Source organism: Tinamus guttatus, unplaced genomic scaffold, assembly GCF_059628265.1.
Source record: "Tinamus guttatus ecotype Peru unplaced genomic scaffold, ASM5962826v1 Tinamus_guttatus_pri_ptg000291l, whole genome shotgun sequence".
Taxonomy (NCBI): domain Eukaryota; kingdom Metazoa; phylum Chordata; class Aves; order Tinamiformes; family Tinamidae; genus Tinamus; species Tinamus guttatus.
In genome coordinates, this window is record NW_028288825.1 from 2,917,201 (window position 1) to 2,936,459 (window position 19,259).

Here is a 19,259-nt window from a genome sequence, read left to right on the forward strand (position 1 = left end):
GAATGCAGAGCCTATTTGCAAACAATGCCCCAGAAATGACATAATTAGCTCATTAAAGGGACAAATGCAAGTCACTAATAAGATATCAAAGGTTAATTAAATGTTTCCCCCCCCTCTTTAATTAAGGGTAAGGTAGACAATGCAGTTGAAACTAATTTCTGCAGACTCCCGTGATGGTCTGCAGGTCAGAGAAACAGCTGAGGTTATTGGGAAGGAGGGAATTGAGGATTTTCCTTGCTATGCAAACAAAATCCCTGGCAAATCCCAGGCGAGGGGTGATTCTTATCCCAAGGCCTGGGAATGCCTGACTCTACTAGCTAGGCTGCTCCAGGATGGGTTCCCTCTTCCCTACCCCGGCTCCCCTCGGATCTCAGGGTTTGCAGGGTCCCCGTGCCTGGGCCCGGCTCCTCCGGGATGCCCTGCTCCTTTCCAAAGCTTTCCTTGCCCATGGCAAAGCCTTAGCTGCTACAAGGCCACCCACGCGCCCCCCATCCCAGCGACGAGCAAGGCCTATATGGAAGAATATTTAATCTGGATGTGGAGGAGGTAGGGGCAGAGGGGTCATCTGCGTTTTGTCTTTTATTCCTTAAATATTTCTCTCTACTCCGCAAGGGTCCATGTCTCGCCCCAAGAGGTCCCATATAAATTAGAAGGAAGGGAGGCGCCGGTGCGGCGGGCGCCTCAGTCCCAGCCGAAGTCCTGCCCCGTCATCTGGTAGAACTTGAGGTTGAAGGGCCGGTAGAAGTCCCGCAGGCGCCGCACGACCTGCGCGTCGATCTGCGGATGCGGCCGCCCCTTGGACTTCCCCAGGCAGCGGGGCCGGCTGCCGCCCTCCGGCTTCTTCAGGCACGGGAAGCCCTTGGTCTCGTTGAAATAGAAGTGCTGGCCCGTGACCGCCCGCCGGAGCCCCAGGAAGTCTTGGACCCGGCCCATCTCCCCAGCAGGGTCACTCACTAGTCTCTCCCCACTGACGAAGAGGAATTTGGACAGGGGGAAGTATTGCAGCCAGTTGTCCAGGTGCTTGGCGTAGATGCCGATCCGCACGGCGCTCCACGTCGTGTCCACCAAGCCCGTGCTGAGGTTCTTGAAGGCCAGCGCCTGGAAGCTGGGGATGGTGGGGTTTTTGGAGAGCGTCTGCGTGTAGTCCGAGATGGCCCTGGTCACGGGGTTCCTCACCACCACAATGAGCTTGGTGTCCCGTGACATGTTGTAAATCCGCCTGGGTGCCTCCTTGGTCACAAAGTAGCTGGGGGTCTTCTCCATGGTGATCTGCCCCTCCAGTGTCCGCGGCATCAGGCTCCTGCAGAGGGAAGAGCAGCGGTCAGCGCTGGGGGTGCTCTGGCAAGCCAACACACACCGCTGTTGCCCGAGTCACCCCCACAGTCACAGCAAGTGGCCACCGACACTGGCAGCCCCAGGAGAGATCATAGAATCACAGAATGCTGAAGGTTGGAAGGGACCTCTAGAGATCATCTAGTCCAACCCCTGCACATGCAGGGTCACCTAGAGCACGTGGCACAGGGCTGCATCCAAGCAGGTTTTGAAGATCTCCAGAGAAGGAGACTCCACAACATCTCTGGGCAGCCTGTTCCAGTGCTCTGGCACCCTCACTGGTAAGAAATGTTTCCTTAAGTTCCTGTGGAACTTTTGGTGTTTCAGTTTGTGGCCATTACCTCTAGTTCTGTCGGCGGCCACCAGTGAAAGGAGGCTGGCCCCATCCTCCTCACTGCCTCCCTTGAGGTACTTATAGACACTGCTCAGGTCCCCTCTCAGCCTTCTCTTCTCCAGGCTGAACAGGCCCAGCTCCCTCAGCCTCTCCTCATAGGGCAGATGTTCCAGGCCCCTGATCATCCTTGTGGCCCTGCGCTGGCCTCTCCAGCAGCTCCGCATCCCTCTTGTACTGTGGGGCCCAGAACTGGACACAATACTCCAGATGTGGCCTCACCAGGGCTGAGCAGAGGGGCAGGATCCCCTCCCTCGACCTGCTGGAGACGCTCTTCTTAACGCACCCCAGGATCCCATTGGCCTTCTTGGCCACGAGGGCAACTGCTGCCTCATGGTCACCTTGTCATCCAAGAGATACCAGCAAAGAGCCACAAGCCTCCAAACCCCCAAGCTGCCTGTTGTGTCCTCAACAGAAATAAAGTCCCAACGAGCCCAGTGGACTCTATGTGGTCCCGGTCACGCAGGTTCTTGGGTCTTGGCTGCAGCAAGCTGCACCTTGCAGGCCCAGCAGCACGAGCTTGCAGCCTCCATGCGCTGCCGGCACTCGCAGCACCCGGACGCGCTCGCGTTCACTCCTGCCTGGAGCCCATGCCTTTCCCAGCAGGTTTCCTTTCATCCCAGCTCCTCCACCCTTTCGGCATTTGGGAAGCTCAGCGCTTTCCGTGGAGGCACATTTGGCTGCAAGGGGCCGACTCGCTGCGCGAAGGGAAGGAGGGGAGAGGTGGCCGGCGACCCGCACGCCTGCGCCCCACGTGTGTGCAGTGCTGCAGGGTGCACTCCGGGAAGCGCCTTTGCTTCCCGAGAGGCCCAGCTGGAAGGAATCTCCTGGAAAAGCGAGGAAAGTGTGGGCACGGGCCCTGGCACGCACTGCTGCAGGGAGAGGCGCAGGGAGAGCCCTGCCGAGCCCGGAGCGCGCGGGACACGGAGCGGCACAGCGGGCAGCACGGATCCCGCTCACTTTCTCCGCCCGGCTTGGGGAGCCGGATGGTTTCACTCGGCACCCAGCGGGATGGAGGGCCACGCGCCCGGCAGGGTTTTCGGGCCGGGTGCTGCCGCGCGGCTCGGGCCAGGGCTCTCCCCAGCACCATCTGTTCCTTATGTAATGGGAAAAGACTTGAGGTTTGGGGCTTTTTTTTTTTCCCCTGGACGCAGGAAAGAACACTTTATTAAAAGCATTTGTGAGCAACACTGAGCCCTGCACAAACCCTCCCCAAATGGGAGGCCAAAGCCACTGGTGGCTTTTTTTTTTTTCCTCCTCCTTTTTTCCCTACCAGTGCCAGTATTTACAGAATCACTTTTCCCTCCCTGGCTTTGCTGCTAACATGGAGCAACAGGAGCCACAAGCCCCATCAGCGCCTGCCCAGCGGGACACCCATGGGTGCCCACCCTGGGTCCCCAGCCTTTGCAGCACCTTTTCCTCCCCAATATCCCCTCCTCGCTCCTGCCTGGGGAAGGACCCAGAGGCTTCTCAACCCGCAGGGCTGCCAGAGGCCCCAGGGCCCCTCGGCCCAGCCCTTGGGAGATGCTTAATTACATGCAGAAACCCATCACGAGCTTTGCCAAGCTGCTTTATGCAGCTCCTCCGTGCCGACTTGCTGGAGAATTTATGCCCTTCTCCAGGGCTTCCCTGGGATGCCATCGGCATTGCTGAGCAGTGCGGCAATTCTTTCCATGTGCTGCTCACCAGCAGAAAAACAGCACTCGGTAAACACGAGCTCACGAGCTAGCCCAGACGCTCCTCAATGCGCAGGGAATTGGCTACGGCCAAGCGGAGAGTGCCTGGAATGGCCTTAGTGGGGACACGGCAGGGGACAGGACACCCAGCTCTGCTTGTCTCAACAGACCCTACGAGTCAGGATGCCCCAAGCAAAGACTTTTGCTAAAAGGCTTTATAAAAGCAATGCTACCGGTCGGAAAAAACAAACAGCCTTGACGTCATTCCAGGAGTGCAGCAGGAGCGACAACCTCCAAGAAGTTAATCGTGCGACACTTTGCTCTCCACTAGCAGCTCAAACACCCCAATCCCCAGCTCCTTGCAAGATAATGACGCTATTTCCCATTTTCATTAACTCCCTAATACTTTCCCCTAAACTACCCCGGTTAATTATTGATAACTCTTGTCTCTGCAGATCTGGCAGAAACTGGCAAATGAAAGACCAGGCCTCTGTTATGCTGCAGTTTAGCAAAAGCACTGGAAACTTTAATTTCACAGCTAATTCCTATTGACCTTAGGAGAACAGCTTTGGAGTGCGAAGAGTTGCCTGCAGGTACACACGTGAGCTCCCGATGCCGACACACTATAGCAGCCTGTGAAGGAATTTATATTTTAAGAGGTGGCCACTGCCTAGGAGGAGGGATAAAGCACTTTTACCTCTCCATTAAGCTGATAAATTGCGATTTTTAATAAATATTAAAGCAGCTGGCATTTGATAGGCACCAGAAATGGGATTGCCCACACGGAGATATTCAACACAGGAGACTCTTAACGTTTGGGAAGGAAAATGTGCAGAGAGGGTTGGGAAACGTCATGGCTCCTCCAAGCGCTCAGGCTCCCGGGAGCTGTCCAATGCATCATTGTGAAATTTTCCTTTCCACCTGTCCTGGGTGACCCTCCTCCTCATCACCCTGCAGCCATTTGGAACCTGCTCACTCAGAGGCACCTATTTGCACCACGCACTGGTCCAAACACAACCCTGGCCTTCAATTTTCAGTCACAGAGAGGTCGAGTGAAAGCGCTCACGGCTGCAGCACCCCCTAATTTCTCTCAGCCGTGGGGTGTTTCGGGTGCTGCCAAAAGGCTGGCATTGGTGACGGGTCCAGATCTCCGCTTGCAGCTTCACACCCAGACGTGCAGGATCCTGCACATCTGCAAACACGCGGGAGAAAGGAGCGGGAAGAAAACCACCGCTCTGCATTAATATTAAAAATAAAACAAGCAGTGACAAAACAGCCACAACAAAAGGGAGCGAGAAGCAAAGAGTGCCCCGTGGCACCTGACATGCTCGAGAGCTTTCTGCAGCGCTGAGGACAGGGGCTCTTTCAAGGCAGCAGAGGGGACGCGCGGGGACGGCGGGAGGACAGATTAGTGTCACACAGGGCCAGGCTCCTTCAGCGCCCGGAGGTGGCCGTGCTGGCATCGCCACTGTCAAAGGCAGGTGACAGGCCGCCCCGGACGGCGCTTAGAACCCGTTTTGTGCGAATGTAAAGCAGTTCGGGCCGGGGCAAGGGGACAAGGCTGGGGACAGATTTATCCCCCGCAGCAGACACCAGCACCGCCCGGATCTGCATATGAATCCCGGGCGCGGGCTTATCCTCTGCCGCGGGGACAAGGCCGCCTTTGTGGCCGCACAGAACAGCCACCAAGTTGTTAAACCGGAACCGAATCCCGGCTATTTTCCCGATACTTTCCAGCTTTTTCCTTCGGGGAACTCAACCCCGCCCGCCCCCCGACTGCAGCGCGGTCAGAGACAGCCCCGGTCCCCGGGCACAGACCGAGGGGGTCCCAAGGTCCCTCTGTCCCCCGCACGGACAGAGGCACCGGCTGGAGCAGCTGCTGGAGCCTCTGCGAGGCTGGAGGAGCCCTAGCACCCCCGGAGCGAGGCAGACCACGCTCCTTCCTCCCCCTCCGAAGGCCCCCCCGGCCCCGCTCCGTTATCCCCGAGCCTTTCAGCGATTCAAAAACGTGCAAATGAGGCGGCGGCTCCGCAGCGGCCGCCGGGCGCTAATTGCCTTGGCAGAGGGAAGCGGGATGTGCTAATGGGGCCCTAACGAGGGGAGCGGAGCCCCGGGCTCAGCCCCGGCCCCGCCTGGAGACCCGTCAATTAACAGCCAGGGAGATAATTTATTAATGCTCCTTTTCACCTCATTATGGTTGGATACCAAGAGAAACACCCCGGGGGCGGCCGGGTCCTTCCCCAGCCTCGACCCTGGCAGCCTTGCAGCATCTTCCACGCAGCGGAGACGGGACCAGGAGGGGAGAAACCAGAGCCAACGTCACCCTTTCCATGAGCTACCTGCCGCTGTCATTAACCTCCAGGAGGATGCGGGTCCCTTCCCCATCCCTGCCTGCAGCCACGGTGTGCGACATATTAGATGCCAGTGGCAGGGACATAAGAGGGTCGTTTCCCCTCCTCCTGCACAATATTTGCATCAAATCCGCTGCTATTGACAGCCTGCAAGTGCAATTAGGGGCAGCTTGAGGCCCCAAAGGTTTCCGAGCGATTCCCAGCATGTTTTTCTTTGCTTTTGAACCTACTGTCTCAGAAATTGCCTGCAAGTCCATCACTCTCCCCTGGACACACACACTGAGACCACGATGATGGCCCCATGGAGCGCGAGGGCAACCATGGCCCCTCTGCAGGGATGTGCAATGGGGTTTTCCTCTTGAGACCAGGCAGCCGTGGGCACTGCCAGCCCTTGGCTATTGGGGCTGATAAACACACCAGAAATGCACATGGTCACTCTCCAACAGCTGATTGCTCCAGTGGGCTGCACGTGCATGGCACACGTGCACGGACACACATGCACGGACACACATGCACACTCTGGTGAGTGGAACCACAATGCAGTAAAAGCCACGGCCTTGGGCACACACAGTGCCTAAGGTTTCAGCTACAACCCTCCGGCCCAACACATAGCCCCTGGGCTACAGCAACCACAGTGATGCCTGCGGCACTCAAGTGTCATTTAACCACCAAGGGACTGCAAGGACAAACAACTCCGTGCTCCCAGGAGCAGCACACTTCACTTCTGAGCAGCAGACATCCCTGGCATGACCAGCTGTGTAAAATCAGCTGAACCCGGTTTCATAGTTAAAAGAGGTGAGATGCAGAGTAGCAAAACAGATGCCCCAGAGCATCCCTGCGGGCAGGCAGGATGCTACACCGCAGCCACACTACCCTGTGGACACGGGGTCTGGAGGGATGTGGGATCAGCACGAACCTCCATCCCTGCACAGCTCGCTGTGCCTGCACAGCAGCAGTCAGAAACGCTTTCAACACCGCTGCCTCCCTGGTGTCCCTTTGATTCACAGGTCCCGGCAGCCCCGGGGCAAGGGGACAGCCCGTGACAGGTGTCCTGCCTGTGACCCAGGTCACACGAGGGCTCTGATCTCCAGAGGGCCCTGGGCAGCAGTGAATATGCAGCGCGCTCAAACAGCTTGCAGATGAGGGAGCAGCAGACTGGAGATGATTTATTCAGGAATTGAAGGTTCAGTGCCCTTTTAAAGGCAGAGCCCTGGCGCGGTCAGCCTCCAGTGCACACAGTTAAAGGGGTTAGCTACCCCAGTCCGCCACGGCCCTCCTCCCTCACGGGGAATCAAACAAAAACCAAAACAACAAAAAAATACACCCCCAACAAGTCACAATCCACCTCCTCCAATGTACTGCTCAGGACCTTGCAGAAGGACTTGCAGACTCAGCTCATGAATGGCTCGGATTTGCAGTGGGGAAGGGGCTCGTGCTCAGGAGCGGCTCAGATGCCACTCTGCCCATCTCCATCCTCCTTCCCAACGTGGAAATGCAGGAAAGAGGCACAACAGGAGGCGAAAGCTGAGCTAAAAGCAAACTGTCCCTGCTCGCAGTGTCCCTGCTTGAGATCCCAGCGAGACACAAGGCGCTCGGAGGAGCAGGGGGACGTGTCGACCTCCTGAAGGTGCTCGTACAGGGCAGCAACGTGGCAGGATGCAAGTGCTGAGCTCACAACACCCAAGAGCATCTTCACTTGCACCAGCTTAACTTGAACACCAAGCTGAACCATACCCTGGCATCAGAGAAATATTGTAAGGATAATATCTGGGATTTTCCCATTATTTCCCCCCCCACACACACACACTTTGGAGTTCTGAAGAGCAACCCAATTTCTAGTTTTACTGCTGACAGAATAGCAGCACTCACGAGTGTGAGTAAGAGGAATTCACAAAGGCTTCCTTCCTTCCAGAAAAGGAAGAAATCTGCTGACTCCAGGGGCTGCTAATAATCTCTTTCCAAGGCAGTTAATTTTCCTGCAGCTACCCTAGCACATAATCCAGCCGATTACTCCACCTTGCAGTGGAATCAGCCTTGTAAATATGCTCTATCCTGCTGTGTATCTTGTGCTTTATGACCGGCTGTGGATGCTCGCCTTGCTGTCTGCAAGCACAGAACAAGAATTATGCTCTTCTGCAAACGCCGCAGAGGCACCAGCAGCAAATTTTATACTTCTGGCAACTGAGATCCTTGGGCACTTCCATAAATAAGGAAAATTTGCTCTTGAAACTCTATGGGGCTGCCAGACATGGGGCTCTAAATCACTGCAGCGAGATGGGCCAGGAAAGGGAGGGGACCTGGAGCTGGCTGCTTGGGAAGGGCATGACACCAGACCAGGCATTTGCAGCATAGAGCTGCAAAGGGTGCCAATAAAATAGGCAGTCAAATGGATGCTCTATCCATACCTCAAGCCTCATACCTTCCATACCTCAAACAGCCCGTGAGATCCTATGGAGCAGCTGTTCCCTGTCAGACTATTCCATACAGGCAGCATCAAAGCAGGCTAGTTCAGGTGCCAGACTTACTACTGTTCAAAATAAAGACAAATCCCCGAGATGGCTAGAAGTATTTCAAAGATCTTTGTTTTCCATTCAAATTTTAAAATGTGTTTTTGCAAAATGGAAAAGGACAAAAGCCTCCAATATTCTGGGTGTGCAGTGCAATGTGTTGGGGAGCGGCGGCTGCAGAATGTCCCACCACATGAGCTGTGCTGGGTCAGGGCCACAAGGTCTCAGCTAATTAGCTCATGCTAATTAGCCAGGGCTCAGCCTTGGTGGCTCTGCTGCCAGGGCCAGCTCGCCCATGCCGGGCTCCTTCCCATCCCCATCCCTGCTCCGAGCGGCTCCTCCCTGGCAGCCTTCCCAGGTGCGGGGCCGGTGGGAGCAAACACCAGGAGGATGAAGGAAGAGCTCGCACGTGTCGTCCAGAGCGAGACCTTCCTGTTCGCCTGCAAATTGACAGATGCTTCGGCTTGATTAGCAGATGCTGACGAGGCCCCAGGACAAGTCCCCAGAGCCCTGCACAATTTTGCTGTGTTCGCGTGTATTTGATCTCCGCATGGGGCTGCCCCTCGCTGCCTCCTCACCCGGTGCTCTCGCAGATGCCACCTCCAACACCACAGAGAGCTGCCGGGGATGTGGGCTCTGCAGATGGGCTGTGCGTGGTCACCAGCACGGCCAGGGACACAGGATGCTCCAGGTCTCACCATGGGGAAGGGAGAGATCCATTCATCCCCTTATAACATCCCTTCTCCCTCAATTCTGCACCTCCTGCACAGCCTCCACGCAGGGCTTGAGAGAAGGCAGAGAAACCCAGCAGCAGCTTCCACAAAAAGGAGTGTTTTAAAGAGCTCCCGACCTCACAACATTTAGCAGAGCTGACTCCGGCATTTCCAGGTCCTTTTTACTGCTTTTCTCCTTTTGAATGGACAAAACCAGGATGTTTGCACTATGCTGGGATTGGAAGCAAAGGCCCCAGGCTCAGCCATCCTTCTAAAGCCACCAGTGGGTCAGGTGCTCCCAAGAAAATAACTGATACATTTGACAGCCACTAACAGGCCATAACCCCCATCAGGGGCTATAGATGAACACCCCAAATGTTCACCAGGAGCAGCTACCTTGAAACGCAGTGACCAACTTCTCTGGCTCCATGCGGAGCAGCGGGACCCGTTTGCTGCCCATGCACATGGATGGAGCAGCCGGGTCCGCGCGGGAGCATTTCCACAGCGGAAGCAGCTGCCGCATCCCCCCTTATCTGTGCAGGGCCACATCTGATTTGGATGTTCTCCTCCTCAGGATGAAACTGCTCCATGAAACATGAGCATACTCCAGAGATGGGATAACTAATCTGGTGTGGAAAAGCTGTCAAACTTGGCCATGGGACAGAGTCTTTATATATATATATATATATATATATATATATTTTTTTTTTTTTTTTTTTTTTTTGAGGAAGGGGGGAAGGAAGGGGAGCAAGGATTTGGGGGGGGACTTCATTTGTAGTTAAAAAAAGAAAAGCCTCTTCAGCAGGTTCTGTGCAAATGCTGAAAGGAAGCCAGTGAAAAGGGCATCTCTTTTCCAGAGGGGCTGGGAATCAAAACAGAGGCACAAAAGAAAGAAAAGCCAAGGGCAAATAACCCCCAGGTGCTGACATAGAAATAGGGGGTTGCCAAGCTCCCACCTCCAGGTGGTAAGTTTGTTAATAACACAGAAAAGAGAGGGGAAAAAAACAAACAAACAGCAAAAAGCAGTTATACCTAGTTGGAATCCAGGGATGTTGCTGGTATCATCCTCATCCAGGACTCAAATTGACCCTAACGCATGGCCAACACCTCGAGCATCAGCCCAATCATGGTCCCAGCTTCAAGTACCACTCACCTGAACATGGCCAGGAGAATCAGCCCTGAGCTGCTCCCATCCATGGGAGCACAGAGACCATCCTGCATTTCCATGGAGCTGCAGCCAGCCTGGAGCCAGGGGCTCCCTCCGGGGTGGGTCACATATAGGATTAGGGAATAGCTCCCAGCTGCGGAGCAGAGCGGCCCCCAGGTGAGCCCGGCTCCAAGCAGCCCATCCCGAAGCTCCCCAAACACGTGCAGAGCAGCAGGGCTTTGATTCCCAGCGAAGTCACACGAGCCAGATGTTATTTCTGAAGGAGCATCAGAGGGCTCTGAGCATGTTAATGTGTATCCGAGACTTCCCCTGTCGGCTGCCCCTGGATTTTGAAGCCTGACCTGTAGTTTTGACTAGATTTCCCTGAAAATGTAGCTGCTGTTCTGAAAAGGGAACTGCACCGGGTATTTAATGCAAACCAGGCACACGTGTTACGAGCCTGGATCTGCTGGTTGGGAGCCCTCCAAAGGAAACGTCTTGGGGCAATCCAGAGCGACGCAAGCGCATCCAAAGAGCGGGCAGACGGCAGCGGGCATTGCCCGTTTACCTGCTCAGCTGAACCAACAAGCCCTTGTCCAGCTTTTCCTTGCTGGAGGGAGCAGAACTAGCCCTTCAAACCCAAGCGCATCCATCCCCGCCGCCAGCGGGGGATGCATTTTCCTTCCCGAATGAAAGTCAAGGACGACGAGGTCCATGTTTGAAAGCCAACAAACCAGGCTGCTCTAATGCAAACTGAGAACCGCTCCTGCTGCCCGTGCCGCCTCCATCGTCCCGGTTAACGCTGCACTAGCCGGGTCCGATTGCTTGGAGATCAAACTGCTGGTTGGAGATCAAACCGGGAGTCCGGGTTTTGCCCAAGGAACGACTTCCCGGCTGCCTCTGGCATGTGGATTTTGCAGGGGACGTGACGAGCTCCCCAGTGACAAACCATGGGGCCCCGCACAGTCTCAGGCTCAAAGTGAAACGCACCCAGGTTTTCTTAGGTCTTGTTTCTACCTAAGGAAACATAAATCCATCTGCGCTTATGAATCGGAGCCAGGTTGGAGGCATGTAGGGAAGCTTGGGGATTCCTTGGAAAACTTCCCAGGGACAGTTATGAGCCCTTTTGTCCAGAGCCGCAGAGGGACTCGGGTACCCCACGTTCATTGAAACGGCTGGGAATGGAGCCCCCAAGGCCCGGTGTGGATGTGGTCTCCTCCCATGGCTGGGACAGGAGGCCCTGGGTCTCCATTGGGAGCAGCCCAAGGATCCCCGGGGCTCGGGAGCGGAGGAAGCCCCAGGTCCCCTCCTGGAAGCCGCGGCTCCTGCAGACAGGGCACGAGGGGCTCAGCCCTCCTCCTGCCTTTCCATCCCTGAAGGCTTCAAGGGAATTGACCCTTCTAGGAGCCCTTCCACATTCCCAACACTGCAGCTTTGGGGGGATTTCTGAACAGGCGGCACCGGCTCCTCGTGCTGTGCGGTTTCCCTGCAAGCCTGTTCCCCTGCAAGCTGCCCTGGGCTCGCACCGGTGCCCGTCCCAGAGGTGCCTCCCTCGGCCACTTCAGCTCGCGGCCAGAAATTCCCTGGGTTCATTTGCTTTTGCTTCTCCTCGGGCAGAAGGCTGCCGTATTGCCACAGGAGAGCTCTTGTTGAGAGGGAAGACGCATCCAATTTTCCAGAGGAAAAAAAAGAAAAAAAGACTCCCCATCTGTGTCAAATTTGCAACATGGCTTCAGGGAAGATGAGAAACAAATTTAGCTTTTTTACTATCACCGAAAGCCCCATTTCCTGGCAAAGTGCAGGGTCCCGCCTCCCCTGGGCACTGCGGTGACGTGAGGGGGACGTCCTCGATGGCAGGGCCCCCGCTGCTCCGAGCCCTTTCCCATCGGGATCATGGCAGGATGCGGGATGCAGGAAGGTGGGCGATGAGGAGCAACGCGCGGCTCTCGAGACCGTGGCCTGTGTGCGGGTTGGGACGTCTCTCCGCACTCCGCAACCCACCATGTGTCACGAACAACCCCATCCTCTGTGGGCAAAAGCCACAGGGATCCATCCCGGTCTGGGCCGTGGGCTCCAATCTGCCCCCGCTGTTGGCTTTGGAATGCGGCTGGAGCGGCAGCATCCGCACGTCGCTCCCGATCCCCTCACACGTAGGCTCAGGCCAAAGGAGGGAGAAGCACATGAAGCCCCTGGATCCTCCTGCTCCGTTGGGATGGGCACAGGGAGAGCCATAGCCGGGCACCTTCCCACCTGGATGCCATTGGTGGCTCAGCCACTTCCCCAGAGCCTTCAGTTCCTCCCTTCAGCAGAAACAAATAGGAATGGTCTGAAAAAATCTGAAAAAAGAACTTTTTTTTTTTTTTCTCCATTGGAAAAGCCCCAGTTTGTGGCAACTGGAGCTGTTTGTGGGAAAGGACTGGATTTGGGTTATTTTTAGCCCATCTCCCTACGGAAGCGTGGCTTAAGCAATCGCACGGTCCGTCTGTCTGCCGGCCCCCGCCAGCAGAGCCAACTTCAACCAGACTGCGGCGGGGACAAGGGGCACAAATAGCAAGTTTAAACATTTTCACCAATAGCTGCCACAAATGAGGGCAGGGAGAGGAGATTTCTGCCCTAACCCAAGGAAAGGCAACCCCAGCACACCCTGATGTCCATCCCCAAACGCAGCGGCTCGTTCCTGCTGGGATGCTGGAAAAAACGCCTCTAGCAGCAAGCAGGATGAAGCGAGCAAGCAGGACCAGCTGCCCGGCCGCGGGAAGCTGGATAAGGAGCAGCGGGAAGGACCGGGCATTTCTTCAATGCGACAGACTTTAATTTGTACCGTTTCCAGTCGTAGGCTTTTACGCATAGCTGGGAAGAAGCGTCTGGGCTTTGGTTCCTACGTGTAAAAGCCATTTCAGAAGCCACCCTGTCCCCACGCTGCACGTTGACCTGCTGGCCTTGGGCTGTGCCTTTCGGGACGGTGCAGAGCTGGCAGCAGCCAAACATCTGCTGTGGCTTCTCTGGTGCATCGTAGTGCGGGTGAGCTCATAGCAGGGCTGGATCCTCCGTGCCTCATCCCAGGGCTGCGCTCCCTTGGCAGTGCATCCGTGCAGGAGCATTCCCTCCTGCTCCCTGTGCTCCGAGCGCTGCTGAGGGGGCTCCGGAGCAGGGCAGCACCCACGGGAAAACTGGGCAAAGGGGTTTGAAGAAAACCCCTCTCCTTAGCAGTGGAAATGGGCAGAAAGGTGTTTGGAAGCAGGATGCCGGGTGCTCAGAGAGCTCAGGGGATGCCCGAGCTGATGCACTGCACTTAACTCTCGGATGGGACAAGTCCTGAGCCCTGGAAAGGTTGTGAGGAGATCGTGGGGATGGAGAGGTGCTGGGCACGGACTCCCCATCAGCCCTTCCTCCCTGCCTGGCACTGAGGAGCAAACCTGGCTGTTTTCTCTCCTAAATTCAGCAGAATTTGAACATTTCCACGTGCTCCAGGGAACGGTCACAGCCACAAGCTCGGGGGCTGGTGGAGCGATGCAGGGAATCGCGGCACATCCAGCGAGCAGAGAGCTCGGCCGGGAGCAGGGCCCTGCTGGCTCCGTGATGGGATCCCACGTTATTTTCCTCCACAAGAATCAGCCTGGACTGAGCAGCCTGTTTGCCTGGATGAGAAGCAAGGCAGCAACCCCATCCTTTCCTCACCTGCTGCGGTTTGACTGTGCTGGCATCTGCAAGGAGGCCCGTGAGCATCCCAGGGATGATGGATGAGGGATGGGTGATGGATGAGGGATGGATGATGGATGGGAGCAGGGGCTAGACATAAAGATCGACCCGTGGATCCCCTGGCAGTGGTTGTCATTCCCGATATCCCACTCATGCAGGATAGCTGCTCTCCTCGGAAGGGCTGGAGTCCTTGGAGAGGCGAGGAAGGGCTGTTTGGGGTGGGGAGCTCCATGCTGAGCCCTGCAGACCACTCAACTCCAGCATTTGGTGGCTGCTGCTGGCACTGGGGTTGGAGAGGAGCCGTTTTTGTTTCACACAAGCAAGCCAAGGAATCCCAGCACCCAGAGCTAGAAAGTAAATGGACACATGCCTGTTTCCCGTTATAACATCATCCTCCATCCTGCCAAGTTTCAGACGTACCATTTGCTCCGCTGGAAGGAAGCAAAGTTTCTCCCCAAACCCCAGCTCACCCCACCGTCCTGCCCCACTGTCCCTCGGGAGAGCCGAGACACGAAACAAGAGGGTCGCTCTGGGCTCTGAGCGGGACCGGAGCCGTCTCGTGCTTCCCCTTCCCTTCCCGATGCGAGAGGAGAAAAGCCCGGAGCTGCTGGGGACCGTGAACGGGTGCGAGGCCGAGCGGCGTTCCCGGTAGCGCCGCGGCCGCCCGCGAGCCCCGGCCACTCGCTAGCGGTCCCAAGCGCATGGGCAGCGCGTGAGCAGCCGAGCGGGAGGTTGTGATCCAGCAGGAGCCTTTCCAAGATCCCCCCGCGGACTCAGCCGCTGGGATTTCATCACTGCCCCCACGCACCAGCTGGGACTTCTCCTGCCTCATCCCCGCGGGGCTCCGCGCTGGCCGGGAAGGGCAGGCACCCGAGGGAGGGAGCTGCTCTCCCGCTTCCCGGCTGCTGGCTCCGGAGGGGGAAGGCTGGGAGAGGGGAGAGGGGAGGCTCCCGCCCCGCGCTGGGTCTCGCCCAGGCAGATGTCTCCCATTCCTAACTTGGCAACCGCCTTTGGCACCGGTCGACTTGGAAGCCGGCACCGGTGCAAACCCCACGGGCCCAGAGCGCTGCCCCGCGGAGCTGCATCCGCTGCCAGGGCGCTCCCGGCATCATCCTGGGATCATCCCGGCAGGGGGACCTGCTCCGCGGGTGATGGCACCGGGACTGCCTCTTTTTCAGGGATCAGCCCTGGTTTTCCACCCAGCGCTGTCGGGAGGAGCTGGAGAGCACACGGGGCTGGCAGTGCCCACAGGGACTCCAGAGGGTCCCCATCCCCATCCCGAGAGCCGGTGTGGAGCGGGTCCAGCTGCAAACGGGAGGAGGACGGGGAAGGAAGAGGCACTTTGGAGCAGGAGAACGGGGGGACGGAAATCAGAGGCTCTGTCAGGAATACCCAGCTCCATCCCATCTTCCGAGCCCGCCCGGCCGTAGGGAGCAGCGATGCCCCAAACATTTGGGAACTGCCTTACCTGCCTGGATGGATGGGTGGAAGGAAGGATGGGAAGTGAACCTAGAAAGTGCCGTCCATGGCCGTGGCCAGGCCCAACTCCTCCTCATGCAACACAAAATCACAACAAAAGCTTCTGTGGGCTTTTCAGAATCGTTTTTCCTAGTTACCCTAAAAATTTAGATCAGAAAATATGCTGGGTAAAACATTCTGTTCCCCACGGCCTGGAGAACCTCATCAAAAATCCATCTGAAGTATTACTTTCGAATCCCTTTTGGCAATGGGATATTTTAAGGTCAGTTAAACTTATTATTCACCCAAGATTTTCTTTCAGGTTCCTGCATATTTTAAACAGATTTTTCCCCATCTCCAGCCCAGCTATGCTACAAAAATCCCTTTTCCCTCTTTTTCTGAAGAGCAAAAAAAAAAAAAAAAAAAGTCAGAAGAAAAGCTGCTAATCAGAAACAGCTTCTGAAGTTCCATAACCCACTACAGTTTATATTTGTTACCAAAAACACTGACTCTCTCTCCAGACCCCTGAATTCCTTGACATTTAAAATGGAGGATGGCGCAGTGCTCGGAATAAAAGAATTAACCAGAATTTGATTTTTTTTTTTAATTTTCAATTGATTTCCTTTAAAGATTTTATACATGGATCTTCCCCCCCATATGTTGTCTAAAGTAAGACAAGAACTGCGATTGGTATTATTTTTGAATTATTTGGGATTTCCAACCTAATGGAATTGCAATTTCTGCTCTTTTGATGGCTCTCACCTCAAGGAGAACTAGGCGCTTTTTGCTCAAAGCTCACAAAGAATGAGGGCTGGCATTTCTGAAGAGTAACCACCGCTGGGTGGTTTCAGTTTCAAAACACCAATTAAAATTCAAAATTTAATTTGGAAGACCATCATGTTTTTTACATTAAAAAAAATACAGACTCCTGCTTCGAAGAAAATTAGACTTTTGACCACAACAAAACAAGCTTCAAGTGGCTTGGAATGAAACTGCAAATTTGGTCTCACCACATCTCCTCTCATCTGGCAGTATAAGGCCCAGAAGGGAAACCATCTGCGCGAACACATGCCGAGAAGAGCAGGTTTCCCCTCCAGCCCCCAGCACCAAGATCCCACCTGAGCTGCTCCTAAAGCCACCGGTTGCATTAAGTGTGTAATGTCACTCCAGGTGGCATTAAAATACATCCCTGATGTTCCGCTTGTGCTGGAACCTCTTCCAGCCTCCCGGGGACCCGCACTTGTGTCTTCCCAAATAAAGCAGCTTTTCTGGAGAGCGGATGAATTCCCTCCTGCTGGTGCTGAGGGACCCCAGGAGATGCCCGTTTGGGTCAGGTTGGGCTAGAGAGTCCCATGCATTTCTGAACCTGCCTTTCCCCCACGTGCAAAGCTGGCCGGCAATCACAGCAGAGCACACAGGAGCTCTGCTCAGCGCTGCAAATATCTCCTCGTCAAGGGCTGGCCAGCAATATTGCAAAGTCAGCCTTTTCCCTGTTACTTTGGCACTTCTACATCTTGGAAACTTGGCAAGAAAGAGCAGCTCCTAACCTTGGGATGGGTTGAAAGCCATAAGAGACCATGGAGCCCAGGTTCCTGCCTCTCCCAGTCCCACTCTCGTGCTTACACCCACCCAGGGACAATTCGGATCCCAATTCTGCAGTAATGTCGCCCCTTGCCACCTCCTGCAATAACTCATTCCCTGGCTGCACCACTTCCTTGTACCCTCTCCTGGAACACAATTCTGTAATGGAGGCATGATAATTGGCCACAGAAGTGCATAAAATCCATATGCTTAGGTCTTGGGGACCACGGATCTGGTGGGCTGGGACTATCCCCAAAGGGTCTGCTGGTCCTTCCTGCTGGTAGGAAGGGCAATGCAGGCAGTGAATGACCACCAAAAAAGCCATTATAAGGAAATTTTCTCTAAGAGCATTTCTACAGCAAAGCAGGTTCCATCTCTAAAGCCCTTCCAGGATGTTCTCTGTCCTCGCTTTCACCTCTTCCCCACCATCCAGCCATGCCAGAAGCACCGCAGCAACTCCCAGGACCCAAGATCTAAATTCTGCCCCAGGGAAGATGACTCCTGCAGTGCAAATGGTTTCAAACTCCTTGTGTTGAGTAATGCAGCTTGATAGGACCCAGAGGAGAGCCAGGGCAAATCACATCTAGCTCTGCTCCAGCTCCGTGGCTGGAACAGGGTGAGCACATCCTAGCAACCTTGCTTTCCTGCTGGGAATCAACACAGATTTTACCAGCTTTTGGTAGAATTACTCCATCTAGCCTGATCTCAAACTGGCCCAGCTGGTCAGCGCGGGCAGCATGCAGCATGTGGAGTGGGAGCAGGTTCTGGCCCCAGGACCTTTGCCATTACAGCAGGATGCTCCCAGCCCGGACACATTTAGGACTGTGCCAGCCACAACATCCCGTGTAGGATCTCCTAAGGGGTCATCCTTAGAAATTTGTTTCCTGAAACATGCTTAGATGACAATTTCACAAATTTCTGATGGTCACAAACAATATTAAGAGCTCTACTCAAAAACAAAAGGGTAACGTTGCCAACACAGGAGGCAAACTGAGCAGAGATGAAAAGATTGCAAGTACCTAAAACCTTGCTCTAGAGAGCAAAGAGGTTAGAAATTATTAAACATTTCTTAGCATTTCTAGCCATCTGGCCTACATTTCTCCATTTATTCAATCAAACACATGCTGCTTTTATCCCTACTACTGCCAGCTCTCCCCTGTTCTCTGAAACGCATGCAGCCTCCGCTCCCTGCTCATTTCCACCTTAGTGCAAGCAGTGAATCCCATGTGCACTATGGACTTGTAGCAAGTGAACACGCTCGTTACCGCCACTTCCATCCATAGATTTCTCCCACTTGTGCCTAAAACCAGCATTTGCACAATAACATGGTTTGGCAGGTTGCAGTGTATTTTTAAAGCAGTGAACCCCACCAGTGCAAAGCAGCACGATTCCACACAAGCCAGCGGTGTCCTAGTGATTTATGCCAACAGGATCTGGAAGGAGATACCTGTTCCATCACGGAGAGCACAAGAAGCACCTGTGTGTGTGCCATTCCCTCTGGGCCACCACAGCACACTTACGCCAAAGCAAGAAAATAGCACAGGTGAGTGCTGTGCTCCAACAAACACAGGCTCTCTTTTGGCTCACTTGTGCCGAAAGCATCTTCCTTTTATCCAGCTCTTCGTTGCTCATGATATCTAAAGTCTTCGGAAGGCAAGAGAACAAGGACAGCCCATGAAACGATGGCCAACACCAACACAGTGACGTTGGACAACTGAAGAGACGTAAGAGCCACAGAGGTTGCTCCAGGGCTGCAGTCACCGCTGCTCCCTTGGCTAGCGAGATGATACAGCCAGAGGTTTCAATCAGGCCTAGGTTCAAACCAGGCCTTGCTTCCTAATTGAGACATCCAAGAGTAAAAACAAGAGCCTTGACTCTTGCCACCTGGAGATTACTGCTTTCCTGCAACACGACTCTCCTCCCCGCGCTGCCTGCAGCGAAACACTTCTTCCAGCTTCCCAGCTAGGCTCCTACCCCGACGTTGGCTATGGCTGCACATTCCACTTCCATGAGGCTTCTCTGAAGACCGCCCTTCAAACAGGAATGGTCCTCTTGGATTCCACAATAGGGCAAGGAGTGAATTACATTTAATTACATACTGTCCAGGGTCTTAAGTATCAGGCCAAGTGTTACCAGATGTGCAGGAATCTCTGTCAAAGCGATCTGCTGGCCTGAATGCCTATTGGGATATTTAATATGTTGGTATCTAGGGTGTGAGGGTCAGAGTTGGGATTTTCCATGCAGATGTTACAAATCTTTTCTACTCTTACCGTCACCATTTAATAACACTATAAATCATCAGACACTTCTCAGGTAACCATGTAATTGCCCATTTGTGTATCTGAGCAAGTTTATCTGGACTCTCACTCTTCGCTGCCATATGAAACTGCCAGCAAAGGAGACC

General features: G+C 54.8%; 1 protein-coding gene across 1 annotated transcript in view; it reads right to left on the reverse strand.

The window, feature by feature from the left end:
• Positions 1-513: 513 nt before the first annotated feature.
• HS3ST6 (heparan sulfate-glucosamine 3-sulfotransferase 6) overlaps positions 514-19,259 on the reverse strand; it is a 29,799-nt gene continuing 11,053 nt past the window's right edge. The window contains exon 2 of the mRNA XM_088527810.1: positions 514-1,300. Coding sequence (XP_088383936.1) covers positions 682-1,300 — 619 coding nt within the window. The 3' untranslated portion in view covers positions 514-681. The remainder of the gene's footprint in view (positions 1,301-19,259) is intronic.